The following is a 20,198-nucleotide window of genomic DNA, read 5'->3' on the forward strand; positions in this document are numbered from 1 at the left end:
TTAAAAGACGGAATGTATTTTTTCCATTTTATGCAAATTTCTTTAATAAAATTTCCAAAAATAATACATATTAATATAATATATTCTCATAGGTCTAAATTAGATTTTTGAATGCTTGTAAGACTAACTACTATCAATATCTTTATTAAGTAACATTCTTGCTTTATTTGATTAATATTCCAATATTTTCCTCTCTATTTATTCTTCTCTCGTATATTACATCCTGGCCGCAGTTTTCCTTCCCTCCCCTCCCACCTCCCTCCAGTTTTTCCTCACACCTCCCCCCACCGCTTCATCTCCCCAAAGAAAAGAGCAGGCCTTCCAAGGACATCAACAAAATACAGCATAGCAAGCTACAGTAAGACCAGACACATATTCTCAGGTCAAGGCTGGATGAGGCAAGCCAACAGGAGCAAAAGGGCCCCAAAAGAAGGCAAAAGAGTTAAGAATTCCCCAAGAACACTGAGCTACACATATAATATGTATACAGAGGACCCAGGTCAGACACACACAGCCTCCCTGATCTCTGGGAACCCACTTGATTCCTGAGCAGTTGCTTCTGCAGGCTGTGACTTTCTGACGTCCTCCATCCCTCTGGCTCCTTCAATCCTCCCTTCATCTCTTCCACAGGACTCCAAGCTCTGCTTAATATTTGGCTATCAGACTCTGTAATGTTCCCATCAGTTACTGGATGAAGTCTCTCTGGTGTCTCTGATGATGATTATGCTGGGCTCTGGTCCCAGCACATCCTGAAGGCATGACAAACTGTACGTCCGAGGTTCTGTGGCATTGTTGGTGTACCAGTCCCTCCACATGAGGTCATTCCTGGTTATAGGAGATAGTCTGTTCAGGCTCTGTGTCCCTCATGGCTAGCAAGCAGGCTTTTCTAGCATCATCTCCATGGACTTATGGAGTCTCCATTGCACTAGATTTCCACCTGACTCCTGAAATTTCCCCCCTTTCCATCGGAAAGACAGTATATCTTACATTCTAGTAATGATTTATATAGTCTCATATGCAAATCCACTTCCACCCGGAATGTGGTCACATGAACAGTGAAGCTTATTTTTAAAACGCTTACATTTTTTTCATGTTCAGTGGCCACCTCTTGCAGTAAATAGTTTTTCTCTAATCCAGCATCCCCTTTGTTCCCCATATAATACTTTTATTAGTGTCTTGACAACCCCATGCACATATGTAATATACTTTTAATCACATCTAACCCTCACTCTTTTCCCTAATTTCTCAAAGATCCACTCTTCCCCCATCCCAACTCTGTGTCTTTTGCTAACTAATTCTTCAAGAATGTTCTACAATTTGTTTGGATCACATTCTTTGCTCCTCTCAGAGCCCCCCCCCCTTTTCCCACCCATTCAACTTTGTGTCCTCCACCAATCTTTTTGTTCTTCCCTCAATTCCAATTTTGATGCCCGAATATACATGAATCTGCGGTTTTCAGAACTATGTAATACCCGAATTGTTATGGAATGGAAGGGTTGGGGCACAGTATAAATACAATTTTGATCATGCATTCAGATCCATGTTGAATTAAGATGACACGCTTTCACAAAAGCCAGGAAATGTATTTGGTATGAGCATTTTGTTGTCCTTGCTGTGATTGTATTGTTGGATAATCATCTTCAACCCAACACCCTCTCGCACATCTGTCTGCATGCTGCCAGGCCTATGGTTAGTCTATCGGTTTATTCAGGTCTACTGGGAAATGGCCAAGGTGGATGAGAGGAAATGCAGTTAGACAAGTAATTTTTCAACTGTTAATGTGTTAGGGCGGGGTTGGGGAAAGAGAGCCTAGCTCACGTCTACCGAGAATTCAGACATGAATTCAGAAATGACGTTGATTGACTTAAAACTGACAAGTTCCAAGGAGAGAATCAAAACATAAGGCACAGGCTTGGCCCAGAAAAAAAAAAAAAAGAGTCTTCATTTCTCAAGAGGAGGGTAAATTTTTGAGAACATGGGCAAAGATGCTGAAGAGGGTAAAATTAATATCCAAAATCTGGAGCCTAGAATGGCAGAAGTGGTACCCAAGAGAAATGGGATTTTAGAACACTGTCCCATGGGACATTCAGAGTCCCATTACAGGACTCTTTGGAGGAAGTAGGGCAAGGCATAGGATCTGCTGAGAGACCAGCTGCTCTGTAATAGGGTTAGTGTTACAAACACACACTCTCTTACAAAGCCCAGAAAACAGCGTTAAGAACTGTGTTGATCTTACAATTGGTCCTAAATATGTATTTATAGAAAGAATGAGTGAATGATAGTTGCCTATAACATAAGCCAGATACTATAGACCATCAACGTAGACCCAAAGGTGACATTGATAGTTCCATGTGTACTAGGATGCATACTCATATTTATTAGGGGTTTGATCAGCAGATAAATGATGGAGCTGACATGAAGGTATTTGACACCTTCTAGAAAACTCTCAGGACATTTATGCAACAGGGAATTCCACTTATATAACTAAGCTGTGAGTACGTGTGACCAACAGTTAACTCAGGTCTGGGCTCCTTTACTTATATAAAAGGAAGGTACTTGAGTTTTAATGGAAGACTTTTAGGACACACACGCAAATCCACCCGGAGAGTCAGAGAAAGAGAGAAAAGCTCTAATAAGGTAAGTAAAGGGGGCTGAGTCATCATCTTTAATAGGGTAACGTCCTTAAATGGTGCTTTACAGTTTACAAAGCGTGTTCACGGGTTACCTCATTTAGACTTCACGGTACTCCCGTGAGATGGAAGTGATGAAGAGTCTTCTTTCCCCTAGAGAGGCGAGGTGGCTGAGTGACAGGAGTCAGGTGAGCTCTCCCTGGTGGCCTTGCTTTGACAACTTTGTCAGCTTACCTAACCTGAGGCAAATAATACTAATTTTATTAAATCTCTAGCACAGGGAAGGCCCATTCAAAAATTCTTCCTAGACAAGCTTTCAGAGTGATCAAGACAGACAAAAACAGAGCCACCTCTCACGGTCGCACAGAGCTCTGTCAGACACAGTCCGCTCCCTCAAAAATTACCACAGAACAGATTGGGAGCTAAATATGAACTGTGGAATGTTCCAGTTAAAGCAGGGACCTCGTTTCATTCAGCTCAACTCTAGACAGATAAGATGGATGACGTGATGAAGACAGTGACCCCTTCCCCTTCACCTTTGTAGACTCTCAAACACTCTCCAGTTCAAGGCCGAGGCAATTTATGGAGATGGTATGGTGCAACATGATTGGCTGATGATATCAGTGTCTGGGCAAATTCTAAAGAGGGGGCAGTCATCTTCTGGGGGCTCTATTTTGTAAAAAGTCATCATCACTTAAAAAAAATTCTCAGATACAGTTTATGATCCCAGTGATAAAAACTGAAAAACATAATGTTTTCAAACAAAAGAAAAAAAATAACCATTTCAGGGCAAATGCAATAAGCTTTTCCAAATTGTGTTGGCAGGTCATGTTTTTCTTCCACATCTTTTAAAGACTCTCTAATAAATTAAATAAAATGGATAGGAAAACAAACAAAACCCTTATCTCCAGGTATGCCTTCTCTTCTCGAAACCAATTTCACAGAACAGTCAGATATGTAATAACGGGCCTCCCAGGGATGTGATTTTTTATTCAGCTTGACATGCAAGTCGTGGGTAATTAATTATGTCTTCTATTTACACGTTGTCAGATAAGAGTATTAAACAGAAGAGCTGAGAGCGCCATCGAATGCCACCATTAATCGGTTTAATTTGCAAACCTAATGCAATCAAAAGGAAGACATTAGTGTAAAAACTGTTGTTGTCCTTTCTTAAAGGGATAGACATGTTTTATGGGTAAGAGTCACACAAAACCGGGAAGCCACAGCATCTTGAGTCTACCTGCATGCTATGTCTTGGGCTGGGAATGGTACATACATTGAGAACAGGCATCTTCTTTCCCAGAACATTATGATTCTGTATAATTATCCAACAAAATGGAGAAGTATCTCCTGCACCAGTCGGCAGGACGTGATAAATGGAAGTATGAACTTGATATTTGTGGGCTTATAGAACCTGACAGCAGGCTTGGTCTGGAAGCACCTGACCGACAGATTGGTGGGCAAAAATTAGGTTAAAAAACACAGGGAAGATTTTTGGATGATGGAAAATTGTTATCATGAAGAACCCTTGTCAGATTTCTATCCAAATGTCAGTCCTCACGAAAGGACTTAAGAGTAGATTTCGTCACAGGAGTCTCAAGATACTTCTGTAGTAGGAGGGAGGGAGAGGGAGAGGGAAGGTGAGGGAAAGAGGAGGGCAAGGGGAGGGGAGGGCAAGGGGAGGGGAAAGAGAAGAGGGAGGGAGAGGTGGTAAGCTAGTGAATGGGAAGTGAGAATCACCTCAGACAAAGTATAAAGTATGTGAGGTACTGTGCGTCTAGCTATACCATGCGTAGAGCAGGCGCTCCTTACTGCTGCTTTGGAACATCTCTATAACTCAGTTTCTCCATTACTGAAATAGTGACAATGATGTAAAAAGTTATGCTAGGATGGGATGAAATAATTTGTGGAAAGTAGGATTAAAGTCCTTCGTACAAGGCAGTGATGTCACAGGGACCCCATCTCCATCACTGTGAGGAAGGCAGTGGAGCTGGGAAGGATTGACCTGATCCCTGCTAGTTATGTTGCTCAGTTTCTTTGGGACCAGTTGATATGTCCCCATTTGCAGAACCTTGATTTTTGAGTTAGTTTTGTATCTACAACTGGCTCTTGATTTCCCACAGGATTTGTCCATGGACCCCTAGTGGTGTCAGAATCTGTAAATGATAGAATCTCTAAATGGTATACTAGGTACAACATTCTATATATTTTAGGTATAACAGTTACTGTGGTGTAAATACTACATAGTTGCTGTACTGAATTTCTTCTGGATTAGTAAAAAAAAAAAAGTGCCTGTACATGGTTAGTAGAGACAAAATGTTCTGGATACTTCCAGCTTGAGGTTGGACAAGTCCACAGATGTGGAAACCCACAGACAGAGAAGGTTGGCTGTACAATAGCACTGCTTGTATTTTCTCTTTGTTTGGGGGCTACCAGCATGTTATTTTAACTCATAGCTTTAAATAAAGAAAAAAACCTGGAGAGGAAATTCCACAATCATAAGACTACATTAACACAAATTATAATTATTATGGTCACAAGAGTAATTTTTAGTCACATCCAAAGGAAACAATTTTGAAAGTGTGCCAACAGTTACAACATAAGTCTGAAAAAAAAATACATTTATTTCCCATTTGTCTGTACAAGTGGCTACAGATGAACGCATAAACAACAGGATCCAGGAGAGTTTAAGTCTGGGGACTAATTTACTGAACTACCCAAGCAACGGAGGATTATTTTATCTAATTAAGACAGAGAGTGCGTATTTAGAATTAAGCATTTGCATTTAACAGCAAATTCAGAATTATAAAAGCAATTAAAGCTAAAATGAGGTATGATAATTTTTCGTGCTTGCCACCGAGGAGCCAAAGTGCATCTTAATGTGTGCGTGTGTAGCTATGGCACAGTGGGGGCGGGGGCACAGACTCTTCACTCCCTGTTCAGGGCATGAATCCATCCACGTCTTGTTCAAACCTCTTAAACCTAGTTGAATCTTCTCACCCTGGGTTAATCTAGCGAGAGTACTGTTCAGTCTGCAACTGGCCTCATAATAGACTCAAATTTGTCACTGATAATGTTTTATTAAGGCCCTTGGTGTTTTGTGTATTTCCTCCATTATTCCACATTTCCATTAATACCCTTCTTTCCCTACAGATGTGCTTATTGATTTTCCTCTGTTCCTCCGAGCTGAAAGATCTTCCTTGACTTAATCACTATCGGATCTATTGAACAGGACTCACCTGAGCTTTTATTTCCTTATCAAAACAAACGCTCCTTCAACCCCTCTGCCCTGGTCTTTATTAGTGTGTATTCTCGTCAACTTCATCTGCAGGCTGATTGGCTACTGTGTCTAAGCTTTTTACAGTATTCTCACGCCCTTAAGTTTCCCTGTGTCCACGTTACCTTCATTTACATTACAGCTTTTCTGACAACACAGCTTCGCTTCGTGACCTTAAGAATCAGCACAGTCTCGTCCTTACAGGAGAACTTGAATACGTCGAAGGAGGAGATGTTGACGTAAACATATATTCTTCAAAACTCTTCCAACCACCCCACATTTTAGTCAGATTACGGAAACTCATCTCACACGTTCTATTTCATTCAAATTTATTTTTACACAATTCATGATATGCCCTAAAGTAATCCCCTAGAAGAACAGACTACTCCTCATCAATCAATCTTCTATTCTTGTTCTATCCCACCAGGGTGACTTCATGACGTCACTTTCATCTGATCTTCTGAAGTCACTGAGGTGTGTCGTCAGTGTTGATGTGAGTCTTACGAATGGCGCTGTCTTAACTCTTGGATGTTTTAAGGATTTGCAAGTCAAGTCTTATAAAGTGCAGTTAAATGTGCAACCTGCTTCAAAATAAATTTGAGTCTGCAGGCTAATAGAATTTTTAGTTATATAGTCCTTTCCTGTTTTGCATATATTTTCCTAAAATAGTATGCATTTATTCAGATATACTCACTGTCCCTATGAATGTAATTATTTTATTTCTGAGTTGCTAGAGACAAGAGGCTACGTCTGTCAGCTGGTAAGTTAAAATATTTAGCAGACTGACAGGCACAATAAAAACTCAGCAAGCTAAACAACAAAAGCACTAAAGTGTATCTTGGAAACAATTATGGACTAATACAAAGTTGAAAGCAATGGCTGGGCAATGGCTCAGTGAGTGAGAACTGAGCAGTGTAGAAGTTATCTCTGTAGCTCCAGCACTGCAGGGCAGGGAGTGTATGGATGTGAGCGGACACGGTGGGCTAGCCCAGCCTAAATGGTAAGTTCCAGGTTCAGTGAGAGACCCTGTCCCAAAAAATAAAGGAGAACATAGCATGATAGAGAAAGACACCAGGCCACTACACACAGGTGAGCATACTTGCACACTCACCTGTACACACAAACACATTTTCCCTTCTGTGCACACACAAGTTCCAAATAAATGTATGGAGAAGGGCCACATACCCTTCATTTCTCCTCCTCCTGTGGTAACAACATTGCCTATCAAAATAAGAAAACACCCAAACTATGAAACTGTCACGGGTAACAACCATTCTGACTTCACCAGTTGCACACACAAACTCGTGCAAATGTACATGTTGGGGCTCAGGGAAGCACTTGTGCAAATGCGCATGTTGGAGGGTGAGTGTGCTGAGATGTCTAGATCTTACAGCTATGTATGGTTCGAGGAAACCACCACTGCAATAAAAAGAAAACTACATCCTTATCACAAGGCTTCCTTGGGCTACCCCTTTACAGATACGCACACCCTCTTTCTACTGTCCTCATCCCAACCCTTGGTAAACAGGAATCAATTCCCCAGCTCAGTGACTTCGCCCCTTCAAGAATATTACACAAGTATAGTCATACAGAATGCCAGATTTTCAGATTTCCTCCCTCAGTATACCCTTACTGAGGTGAAGTCACTATGCCCTCATTGCCATGCTTGGATGTGTCTCAGGTTCTAACCATTCCCATACCAGAGGACATTGTGATTGACATCCATGTCTGGCTAGTACAAACCCCCGGGTGCAGGATTTAGTTTATTTGGGTAACTCTGAAGCCTCTAATATGTTAGTTGTTGTTCAGGATAAAGGTTTCAGAATTGGGTGAGAAGGGTCAGGAGCTGGTATCAACATAACATGTAAAATGATGTCTGTCGGTATGCTCAGGGAGGGATCTGTCTGCCCTGGTTTTCCCGGAACACTTCAATTTGTGTTGGTTGTCCCAGCATAATGATCTCTTTACTCACAGAAGTGCCCCAGTTGGTATGACAAATTATACAATCATCATGGTTCCGATTACTCCATGACCCTGAGAGCATCAGTACTGTGCCTGCTCAGCTACGATGGGGCTGGATTTCAGTGAGTTTGAGGCTGTTCCCTATACCTGTGGAGTGACCCTGTAGAGTCTGAGAGATTAGATTCATCTTGTAATGAAGAATAGTCTTACTCAAGTCTCTTCTGGCCCTGCCTGTTTCTTCTATCATATAAAATCATTCTCCCTGTCAGTTTTATGGTTGGGGGTGGGAACTGAGCTCATGCCAAACAGCCATGCCCATGGCTGCTACTTTCCAGTCTGCTAGGTCCTGAGTACTCTCGCTTTGGCCCATCCAAAAAGCTACAGGCCTACAGTGAGCTTAGCTGGAACCAGCTGTTCAGATCTAGGCCAGTCAGTCTGCCCAGAAGGTAGAAAACTATGAGTCAGGGATACAGGCTAGGCTACTGGAAGAATTGAAGGGACAGTAACACACACAGCCACCTCAGCTTTTCGTCCATGAAGAGGGCAGTACACTGCTAAATGGCATATAGCTAGCACAGAACACAGCCAGAATTCAAGTCAAAATCGTTACTTTTGCCCCAAGTAGACAGTCTATGCTCCTTAGCTTCCTGTGATGGGATTTGGTCTAGAAAAATAGGAAATAAAATCCTGTCAGTATAGCATTGGAAATCTTTGCTAGTGATTTGGTTTTGGATGGTTCACTCACAGACAGCACTTATGGAAGCAATAATCCCCTTTCTCTCCAAATCCCTGATCCACATTTCATGCTTATGAGCAACATCTATGATAATATATGCCCTTAATTAATGTAAATGCATATGTGAATCTTATATACTTGACCCTTGGGTTTATGGCTTAATGTAACAAATTTCAGAAGGCTGAAAAATACAAAAGCCTTGAAAAATTTTAATACATTTTAGTGAGAACATGCATGTTAGGGCAGTTTAATGATTTTGACTATATGTATGAACATACACACACACATACGTAAATGTATATGTATGTTACATAGCTGTAGGGAACAAGTTTGGAATACGTATTTCCAGAGGGTCGTGATTTTGAAGCGTACTGTTTAGAAAGAAGCCTTCTTCTTTTTCTATCTGCTGCTTTTATGTTTTTGTTATAGTGTCTACTTGAGTTCTTAATATATCAATATAAACTTGTTGTGACTATTGATACACAACCGATTCGGGTGTCCTTGAATATTGCAAGTGAAGAGTTCCCCACTTCAGATCTGTGAAATGCCATCAAGAAAGGTGATTGGAGACTTCAGCATAGCAACAAGTACTTGAACAGAAAGAGTCTATGTTCTCCATTAACCTTCAGAAAGGAAAGACGTTCTATAGGCCAAGGAGTTGAAATAATGCAGGTAACAATACACAGGTGATCACAGCTTTTAAAGACCCCGTAGTCTTTTTTGAGTTTCCAGTGCACAAAATATAAATCGAAGATTTCTGCCCCAGATAACCAGAATGGTAGATGAGTTTTAGCAGCTTTTGATAATTGAAAGCAACAAGGGTAACAACGACTTCACACAGGCCTAAGCTCAGTGCTTAAAGTCCAAAGCATTTCATTGCACTCTCTTGAAATCGCTTCAGTGAGAAGCTTTTGCATACCAGCATTTCCATATTGCAAATCCCTGGAGTCTAACCACTTTAAGCGAAGCCTGTAGCTGTTTTAGAGAGACTAATTAAAAAGTATAATTCGGTTAAGGAAGACTGCAGAAGGAAATTCCCCAGCACCATGCACAATAAGTTTGGTCACATCCTGCCACTACATTTAAGTGTAAATAATGGTTTGCATCAGCGCATTTTAATCCAAAATGCCTGTTTTTTACTTTTTATATATCTTTAAAGGGAGAACCACATAACTCAATATTTAAAGACAGGTCACAGACAGCACACACTTAATTTTTTGTTTCTATTTGTGGTTTTGTTGTTGGTTTTTTAAAGGCTCTTATGATATATTCTGGAAATTTTGATCCTTCTGCTTTGCTTCCAGACTTTAGCCCAGTGATGGACAGGACACCACACCTAGTCTTCCTTGATCGTAAACTTAGGAGCTAGGAATTTGGAGCCATTTGTGATGATGTGTTTCCATGAAGAGGCAGAAGAATCAAGAGTTTAAGGTTATCCTCAGTTACAGGTCAAATTTGACTAAAAGGCTCTGTCTTAAATAAATATTCAGAATTTTGAGTACAGCCAAACAATAGGCTTTTTCTAGTAACAGTTGTAAATGTCATGCTTATCCTTGGTGGTTTGGGGCAAGAACACACCTTACACTAATTGTTTTTACTGTGACAGAATACTTGACAGAAAGCAACCCACAAGAAAGAGTTCCTTTTCTTCCTTCCTTCCTTCCTTTCTTACTTTTTTTTTTTTTTTTTTTTTTTTTTTTGGTTTTTTGAGACAGGGTTTCTCTGTGGAGCCCTGGCTGTCCTGGAACTCACTCTGTAGAACAGGCTGGCCTCGAACTCAGAAATTCGCCTGCCTCTGCCTCCCAAGTGCTGGGATTAAAGGTGTGCGCCACCACCGCCCGACCACCTGGCCCTTTCTTACTTTTAAGGAATCCTTTTTACATGTATTAATATTTTGCCTCCATGTATTTGAACCAAGTGCATGCATTTCCCTTAGAGGCCTGAAGAGGGCACTGGCTCCTCTGAACCAGAGTATCAGACAGTAGCAAGCGGGTGCTGGGAACCAAACCTGGGTCCTTTACAAGCACAGCAAGCGCTCTTAACTACTGAGTCAAACAGAAGGGAGAGTTTCTTTTGTCTCTCACTTTGAGGTTACAGTCCACAGTTACGGGGAAATCACTATGGCAAAAGTGAGGCAGCCAGTCTCACTGAGTCTAAAGTCGGAAACAAAAACTTCTGGTACCCAGCTCACTGTCTCTTTTATGCCTTTTTATTCTGTCTAGGACTTCAGCCCATGGGATGAAGTTATGGACACTAAAGGCAGCTTTTCCTTCCTCAGTTAAACCTCCGGGGAACATGGTTATAGGATGTGCAGATGTGTGTCTCATCTCCAGTTCACCATCGCATTCTCAATTTTTTATTCCTACACTTCAGATATCAATATTGTCAAATTAAGTAGATATCCCTGAGCAACATGCTTCAACATCTTTTTCTACGAACCAACAAATTGACTTAAGTTGAAAACTCCTGACTAGAAAGATGCCGTACATCAAGGAGCTTTATCCCAGTGATGCCGCTTCAGAGACATACAAGGCTTGTAGAAATACCTTCTTAGAAATTTCTAGAAATATTGACTTGGTCGTGAATAAATATTATTAAACTTAATAAAAAATTTATTAAAATTTTTAAATTGTATTAATATATTGTAAATTAATATATAAATTAAGTTTAAATTAATTTAAAACAAGAATTTCTAATATTACTTTTAACTTTGGAGATGCAAGTTAATTTTTTTTTCACATTCACTTATTTTTGTGTGTCTGTGAGAGTGCATGCATACCATGAAACATGTATGTTTCTTGGAGGGCAACTTCCCAGAATCCTTTCCTTCTGCCTTGTGGGTTCTTGGATTAAACTTGGACCACTGTGGACAGCAAGTGCCTTTACCTGTTAAGCCCTGTGGCCAGGCCTTTAGATGGAATTTCTTATCATAAATTCACAGAGTGATGGGAAGCATTGCTTTCAGCCATGATTCTGAAAGCATAAATAATTTAATTACAGTTTCTCCCTAATTCTGGTTATGCTTGAGCAACAAACAAAAATGAAATTAAAGTTATAGAGAACCATTAGAGCTAACTGGAGTTTAGCACAATAACAATGCAGTAATAGACCATTTGTATAAACCAATCTGCTACAGGATTATTTAAAGTGAGCATGCACACAAGTGAGTATATCCTTTATTGTGTCTTCGTATTTCAGCTGCTTGAAGTTTTAATCATCTGTTTGTTAAGCTATATGCTAACATTTTAATGATCACAACATTAATTCAATTAGCGTCTTGTGCCTGCTGTTTACATGAAGAAAAATACCTATGCTTCAGGATGTGGCTCATGTATATCCTTCAGCCACTAGATGCTTACGTGTCTTTACTATCTTACATGTCCTCTATGTGAACACACATCCGACTACATTGTGTGACATTTTTCTGCTTCTGTGTCTATGTCCCCATTATGCCATTGCAAAGACACAAGTGACTGTTAGCCACGCCTTCCCTGCAGCATTTGTCAATTCTTGGCCCCTAATAGGTGATCAGTAAGTGATTGAATGAATGTAACTGGACAATAATAAATCACTATCCTGTGATCCCAATGACAGACCTCATACTGAAGAAGGAATGTAACTTCCCAATGCTCTGATTTGGTTTTGGAAAAACAACGGCAACAACAACAACAAAATGCATAGGCTGCTCTGTCAGGAAAACTAAAAGGTAAAGAAATGAACTAAGCTGACAGGGGGGTTGATAGTGAAAGATCAGAAACAGGAGCATGTGGCTTTACCATATTCTCATCCATAAACAAGCCAGCAGATCTGTATTTCAGGAAAAAATAGAACAAAATGAATGTCTCAGTTGTCTTAAGAGAGCTGAATGAAATAGCACACACGCTAAAAAGGAAATATTTATCATTTGAATCATATATATATACATATATATGTATGTATATGCATATATATACATATACATATATATTTGAATCATATACCGGTATTTGTGATTGAATCATATATATTGATAAATACATAAGTACTCGTTCTTTTTAGATTTATTAGTAAAGGCTCACGAATTACTAGTGCAAGATAGGTTTCTTTGGCGTATCATTTACTTTAAGATAGGAACAGTTTTCTCAGAAAGTGAACGGTAATTCGTTCTTTGGAGAAAGCATTCGAAGAGTAGCACGTGGTCTGTGAAGTGACTCAGTGAGCAAAGGCACTTGCCACCAAGCCTGACTGTCTGAATTCCATCCCTGGGACCCACATAGTGAAGGAACAAACTTTCTCCAGCACGTTGTCTTGCTATAGATTGCACGAGAGGTTTTTATAAAGTTGTTTTTTGCTGTTGTTGCTGTAATTAGAGTTTGTGTTTTCACATACTTTCCTCAATGGCTCATAGAAACCATATGGAACCTTCTGGAATCAATAGCACCAGAGAACAGAAGAGAGTCTTTGTTATGCTAGCTACGTCTCTGAACCTGTTCACATTCTTATTTCCTCTACTTATACCAGGGTGCAGTCAAGAAGTATCTTAAGCAAGAAAGTGTGTATTCTGGATGACAGTTTAAGAAGAGCCACAGACCCAGCATGGCAGAGAAGACGGGATCACAAGGCAGCCATTCACATTACATCCAGGAAGCAGCTGAGAAGCAGCCGGAAGTGGGACCAGCCTATAAAATTCCGGGGACCCATTTCCTCCAGTGAGACCCACCTCCTAAGCTTCCTCAACCTTTCAGAACAGTGCTTTCAACTGAGAGACAAGTGTTCAAAAACACAATGCAATGAGGGATATTTTACATTTAAACCACAGGGCACCTGATTCTTCCAGCTTTGGCTTCTCGAATCTATTGATGCTACTGTGCTACAAAGCTTTCATTCGCTTGTTTACGTAGATAGAACTGAGACCAATAGGCACCATAGAAGAGTTGTGTAAGTGACTGAGCAATGTCTCAGCTTAAATCCCTCCTTGGGAACTACCGAGAAAGTAGGTTGAAAAGGACCCATTAGAGGCACTGTTCTCAACAAACATTATAGGGTGTCCTATGGCTAAGAATACAGAAATATTGACCCAGTAGGAATGATAGAGACCATGTGAAGTGGTGATATGAAATGAAAACCAAAAATATTTTTGGTATATCCTATATTGGCTGTAACACACACACACACACACACACACACACACACACACATACACACACTAGCTTTTATAGGAACCATTTGACCTTAAGCATGTCAATTGTGGCTTGCCTTTTGAGAAAGGATTCCATCTTAGTGTGAGCATAGGTAGCCATGAACTTAAAATCTTCCTGCTTCAGCCTTCTGAGTACTAGTTTGGCAAACATGCAGCAACCATTCCCAGTTTCAATGGCTACAGATTGTTTTGCTTTCTTTTGTTTCGTCTTTTTTTTTTAAACCCTGGCTATACTGCTCTACAACCAACTGTGAACTCCCGATTGTACCTTCCAAGTTTTGGGATTATGAGCTTGCCTGCTTGTCACTGCTCTTTTCAATTTTTTAAATTAATTTTCAAGAGATTTATTTACTTTTATTTTATGTAAACAAGTGTTTTTCCTCTGTGTGTGTGTGTGTGTGTGTGTATGTTTGTGTGTGCCATAGTTATGCAGTACCTTTATGACCAGAAGAGGGTGAGAGATCCTCTGAAACTGGAGTTACAGATGGTTGTGAGCTAGCATGTGGGTGTTGAGAACTGAACCTGGGTCTTTCGCAAGAGTAGTAAGCACTGTTATCCACCCAATCACTTCTCCAGACTCCAATTACTGCTTTTTAACCAATAAAAATCAAGTAACCACTTAAGAAACATTGATGAATAAATAAGTGTATTATTGGGCATATCTATTTTTTGCAAAAATAAAAAAAAATGCTCATTTTTCGATTTGTGATTTTAATAATATGTTAGTACCACACTATAAATAGCAAACCTTTATCAATCGCACACTAATATATTATTAAAATCATTATAATTATGATTATTTAACTCTTATAAAGATAGTTCTTCAGGTTTTCCTTATATAGACATGTTCACAAGTCATCTATTAGACTATCTCAGAATGCTTAGAAGCTATTTATATAGTGAAGAAAACTGTTATCCAGTTTATTAAGTTGTTGTCACACTTCTAATGCCAGATGCTAGCACGCAGGGAAAGACAACGGTTCTGAGATAAAACTTTATTTCAAAAGTATTTATACCCTACTTGGATTCATTAGCTGAGGACCATTAAACACTATGTGGTAGAGCTCATCTTTGTACTGGGCTTTGCATATGAGGATGGAGCATCGGTGCATCTGGACTCACTAAACTAGAGGCAAGGAGAATAGATCTCTGTGCTCTTAAGCTCCCTGTTTTGTCCCACAGCCACTGACCACAGTAATGACACCAACACAAACATCCTTTCCAAACATTTGCTCAAAACCCAAGTTGGTTAAGGACAAGGCAGGTGGCACAGGGGCAAACGTGCTTACTATGCAAACATGAAGACCTGAGTTTAGATCCCCACCACCTGTGTAGAAAGTCACCGGTGGAAATATGTCTGTAACCCCACAAGTGGCCCCCAATGATCTCTGTCCGGTAGTCTATCTTGAGCACTGAGCTCAGGTTTCTTCGTGAGATCCTGTCTCAAAAACATGAAGATGGATAGAGGGTGACAGCAAAAAGCACCTGATGTCCACCTCTTGTCCCTGCATCTGTCACATATGCGCATACTGACACAAACATACATAACACATAGCAACTCAGCAGTTAGTCTACAGTTTAGGCAGTGGAATAGTATGCATTTTCTCTGCCATACAACAGTAGTCCTTTAAGCCACAAAGATCTAAAGCAGAAATGTGCTCACAACGGGAAGGCTCAACACCCATCACTTGCAAACACAGAGCCAGTGAACCATCCACAGAACACTCAAGATAAATTTCCATGGGAAAATGAGACGTGCAGATTGTGTATGATAGAGACAGAGAAAAGAGACAGAGACAGAGACAGAGAGACATATCATAGAAAGTCAGAAAGACCATGAACCACAGGTATGTATCTAAAAGTTAAATGGCCAATATCATAACGTTCAAAATATTAAACACAGAAGTTTAAAAAATAAAGTATTAAAGCCCCTTTCAAAGCTAATGATCTTTGATGACATCTAATTTAAGAACAGATATATAGAAAGATAGAATAACAAAGGAATAAAAGACTCATGCCAAGTCTATTAGTAAAATGGGGGCTTCCAGTTGACCATTAATAAGCAACACTTCAGGGAAGACAGACTTCAAATTCCGATGAGGTCATAGTCTGCAGCTTGCATCTTAGTTGACAAAGCACTGATATTGACTGGGAGGATGATAGAGGAAGCCATTTTCAGGAAAGGCAGTAAAAATGTGATGTTGTGTTGTTTGCAGCAGGAATTATGGGAAGGCTTACAAGAAGGAGATACTAGATATGCCTTCCATTTGATTCATAGACAGAAGACTTGAGATCAGAAGGCTCTTGATTGATAACAGAGCTTTGATTCTTTTTGTATCTAGTTGTAATACTTGCTTACCATAAACATCACTATACAATTCTAAGTGTTCCCTGACCAGTACTGGGTGTAGGTCACATCACCTCATGCAGGTAGCACCTCGTGAAGTGCAGTGACCCAGACAACCTGACCTACCTTGTTAAATGGATCCATGACTGAAGCATGCACAAGCAATGATGTACAAAGCCTTGAACATTCTGCCCCTTCCAGGTTCCCTCAGAGAAACTGATTATAACCTGAATATCATACATATCTCCTTCTCCCCACAGCATATATCCACCTAAATTATAGAAACTTGCAAATTTTCAATTATGAAATTGTAAATCAAGCTTCACAGTTGGAATATTTGACTTATGCTCTTTAGAAATTCTTACTCATATGGAGGATATAAATATGAACATTAATAAATGCCTGTCACAATTAAAAATATGAATATTTTATAGGAGATGGGGGAATGGTTAGTCTCATGCCCATGAACCATTTTAAGTTGCAGCATTGAGATCTGATAGACTATTAGACATTTAATAGAGGATAGTTTTGAGGTTTGTGCCACCATATGCATGGTTATATCTATATTTGTTGATTCCTTGCTTAGTAGTTTGAACTAAAAACCTCAAATTTATAAAGAAATTATCCTGTATGCCTGAAGTGCCATATAATACACTAACCACAAAATGTATGATATTTTACTGTATGCCTAATTTAGCACTCTGAACATCTCTTCTTAACTGTAAGGAAGTGTGATTCAATCAAAGAGCATGTGTGAAAATGCTTTGAGATTTAGTGGCTTTTCAATTTGTAGATATTCCTTTTTCTGGTATTCTTTATACTAAAGTGAAACAATGTTATCCCTCCAAAAATAAATATTAATAACTTCCCTTGCAACATTATTTTTCTCATTAGTGTAATACTTCTTTAAATAAGATCTATCAGTGTGTGGGCTATGGTGTGTAGCTTACCATAATAGAGATTTACTAGCAAATATTGAGAAATACACATAATATGTAAAAGAGAGTAAAATTCTGTTACAGTCACTAAAATACCACCATGCTATCCCTGATACTCTATCCCTGATGAATTTTCTTAGTCTATTATCATGCTTTGAGTTCAAACTTCGGACACATTTTTCTGTGCATTTTAACTTTAACATTCTTTTTTCTCTCAAACTAAATAGTCTCATTTCTACTACGGGACCATCCACTATGAAACAAAACCTGAAGGTATTCTGAAGGCTAAATATATATCAGATCTCTCTCTCTCTCTCTCTCTCTCTCTCTCTCTCTCTCTCTCTCTGTCTCTCTCTCTCTCTTTCTCTCTGTCTCTCTCTCTCACACACACACACGCACACACACACTATTATCAGGAAAACATGTACCTCTATTTTTCATCTTAAGTTCACAAAGAGTGTTACCTAGACATCTCAGTTGTTGCAAAGTCTGACAAACGGTTAGAAAAATTAATTATAAAAAAATCAGTATGCATATTATATCTTGGTATGTACTACAGAGAAGCAGGTGAAACATGCAACTGAATTTAGTATTTGTGAGATTTTAAAATAAAATAATGACTGACAACTCAAAAATTGGGCACATATCGAATACAGCTCACAACTTCACTCGTTACTCGCTTGCTGTTTACCCAGAAACTACCTTTTTCTCTGATCTGGGAAGACAAGAAGAAAATATAGAGTGGTTTCGCACTCATGCTACCAGGGATTCGTGAGTCCTGTTCACCATAACCTTGGGGAGCATTCATAATTAATGGGCATATAGGCAAGAAGTGACTCCTTAATGCGGAAACATTTGCAGTCATTAACTGCTGACCTTCCCTTGCTAGGTATCCTCGCGGTGCTGAAAGGATAGCTCCGGATCACCTGTGGCCAATCTTGAGTTGTTGGGGCAAGAAGGGAGAAAGGACTAGGAAAGGAAGGAAAGCAGACCCTGGGAACCAGGGATAAGGGAGTACCAATTCCTAACTTCCCTTCATATGCCAAGAAAACAGCTTTAAAAAAAAACCACATGCTTTAAGTGTCAAGATTTTGTTTTTTAAACAGTATTTCCCTTTTCGCTTGTTTTCTCAAAGTATAATTTTGAGCCACACGTTCCAAAGAGGATAGGAAAAGATGAATTTTATAAATTATATATTCCACCATTAAAATCAGTAGCAGCATCCTGTTAACGAGAGGATGGAACTGTGTAGAGTTCTCACCAGGCATCCCCAGGTGGATGGAGGGTAAGACCGGGAGAGACCTCCCCTGGAGTTGAGCCGATTCCTTATTCAATGGAACCCTCTCCCTTGCCCCGCCTGGCCAGTGCGTCTGGTCCAGAGCTCAGCGCCCTGCGTGTGATTCCCGCAGAAGGCGAATTGACTGAGACAAAGCAGCCGTACCGAGGCTCCACTGGGGGAGGGCGTGAAGGTGAAGTGGCGTTGGGGTGCAGTGGCACTAAGAAAAAGTGCCTTCATTTTGCTTGTGAAAGCCCTATCCCGCAAGCCTTTCGCTGAGGTAGCAGAGTACAAAGGGCGACAACTGGGAGGCTCAAACTTCCAGATCTTTCCACCCGCAGCTACGCAGCCCACCCGGCACAGCGCTGAGGACAAAGCGTGCGCGGCTGGCGTTCCCCGCCTGGCCACCGCACCCTGAGCGAAGAGCTTCCCACGGCGGGATGGATCGCCCATCTCCGAGGACTGGGGGTCCCTACCTTGAGCAGCACAAAGAGCCCGAGCAGAGGTAGCAGGCGGTGGCTCCCGCGCGTTCCCCTAGGCAGGTGCCCCATCGTGGCGCGACCAGGAACCCGGGAGGGACAGCAGCGCCAGCGGGTCCCTGTGGCGCTTACAATGACCAGTCCCGGCTGGCAGCCTTAGACCTCGGGCGCCCGGGCGGCTCCAGGCGGCCGCATGTCTCCTGGCAGGTCCTCCTGCGCCTCCGGATGGATCTCTCCCCTTTTCTGTGCCCAGTCCTGCTAAAACGTGCCAGGAACCGGCGTTGCTTAATGGCTAAGGATGGAGAGGGTGGGGATGGCAGTGGGCGAGGCTCTGCGCCACAGCTACAGCGGTTGCCACGGGAGGCAGGGGTCGGGCTTGCGGAGGAAGCTGCCCGGGCTCCACACGCAGGCAGCCCTCAGTGGCCCCCTAGCAACAGGGATGTTCTCTCTCAGAGCAAGGAACTCCTCAAGTGCAGATCTCGGGTCCTCCCACCAGGGCCTGCCCGCTTCCCATTGCTAGGCAGCCCCCAGACCAGGCTCCGCCTCAGTCTTTCCCGAGTCTCCTAGGAGGAGTTGTTTGCAGGATTTCTCCTCTGATTCTTCTTATCCCAGGTCCTTCTCAACCTCTGTTCCTTTGCCCTTGTACTTATGGTCACTAGTGACAAGTGACACTTAAGTGTTTCGAAAAGAGGGGTGAATCTAAACTCATATACCCACGACTTCTGTTCAATTCCCCCATAGCATCCCGTTAACCACCAAGGAAAACTGTCAGCAATTCTGTGAGTTTCCGCCGCTTGTCCTGTTACCCACACCTAACTAACAGTATTTTACACATATTTAGAATATGTGTGTAATATATTCTCTCTGCGTGTGAATATTCTAAGTACTCTGAATTATCCATGAATAACTAACCCAAGACTTTAGAATCACAAGCAATGACTTCCGTGCAGTGTGTCTCATGACTACTAAACTATCTCTAGAGGTTTTGTGTAGTTATTGAAAGACAACTCTATTTAAAAAAAAAAAAAGAGGGATGCAGTGTGTTAAGTCTTTTCTTTTTATCATGTAAACATCCCGGGTGTGTCCTGAGGTAATAGAACTTTGTTTTTATCCTTCAAAATGTGGCACCAGGTGACAGGAAAGGGCACTTGGGTGGTGCTCTTAGGAGCACAGCACCAGTTCTCTGGGACACAGCTGAGGAATGGTGGCCTGCCATGGGACCGGAGTCGTGTGTGCTCATCTGTTTTTACAAGAGGACTGGAAACTAAAGGTTTGGACTGAGAATTTTTGCATGAGTAGATAGAAGTTCTAATGGTCCTTCAAAAAACACCAGAAGAGTGGTCTGGGCTTGTGTGTGAAAGTTTCTTTTGTTGG

The 20,198-nt window shown here is 40.9% G+C and overlaps 1 protein-coding gene across 1 annotated transcript in view; it reads right to left on the minus strand.

Moving 5' to 3' along the window:
- The window catches only part of Ptpro (protein tyrosine phosphatase receptor type O), a 207,585-nt gene extending 188,633 nt beyond the window's left edge, over positions 1-18,952 (minus strand). The window contains exon 1 of the mRNA XM_028780946.1: positions 18,822-18,952. Within this exon, the coding sequence (XP_028636779.1) occupies positions 18,822-18,896 (75 nt within the window). The 5' untranslated portion in view covers positions 18,897-18,952. The remainder of the gene's footprint in view (positions 1-18,821) is intronic.
- Positions 18,953-20,198: the final 1,246 nt, after the last annotated feature.

Source organism: Grammomys surdaster, unplaced genomic scaffold (genome assembly GCF_004785775.1).
Source record: "Grammomys surdaster isolate TR1022 unplaced genomic scaffold, NIH_TR_1.0 373, whole genome shotgun sequence".
NCBI lineage: Eukaryota > Metazoa > Chordata > Mammalia > Rodentia > Muridae > Grammomys > Grammomys surdaster.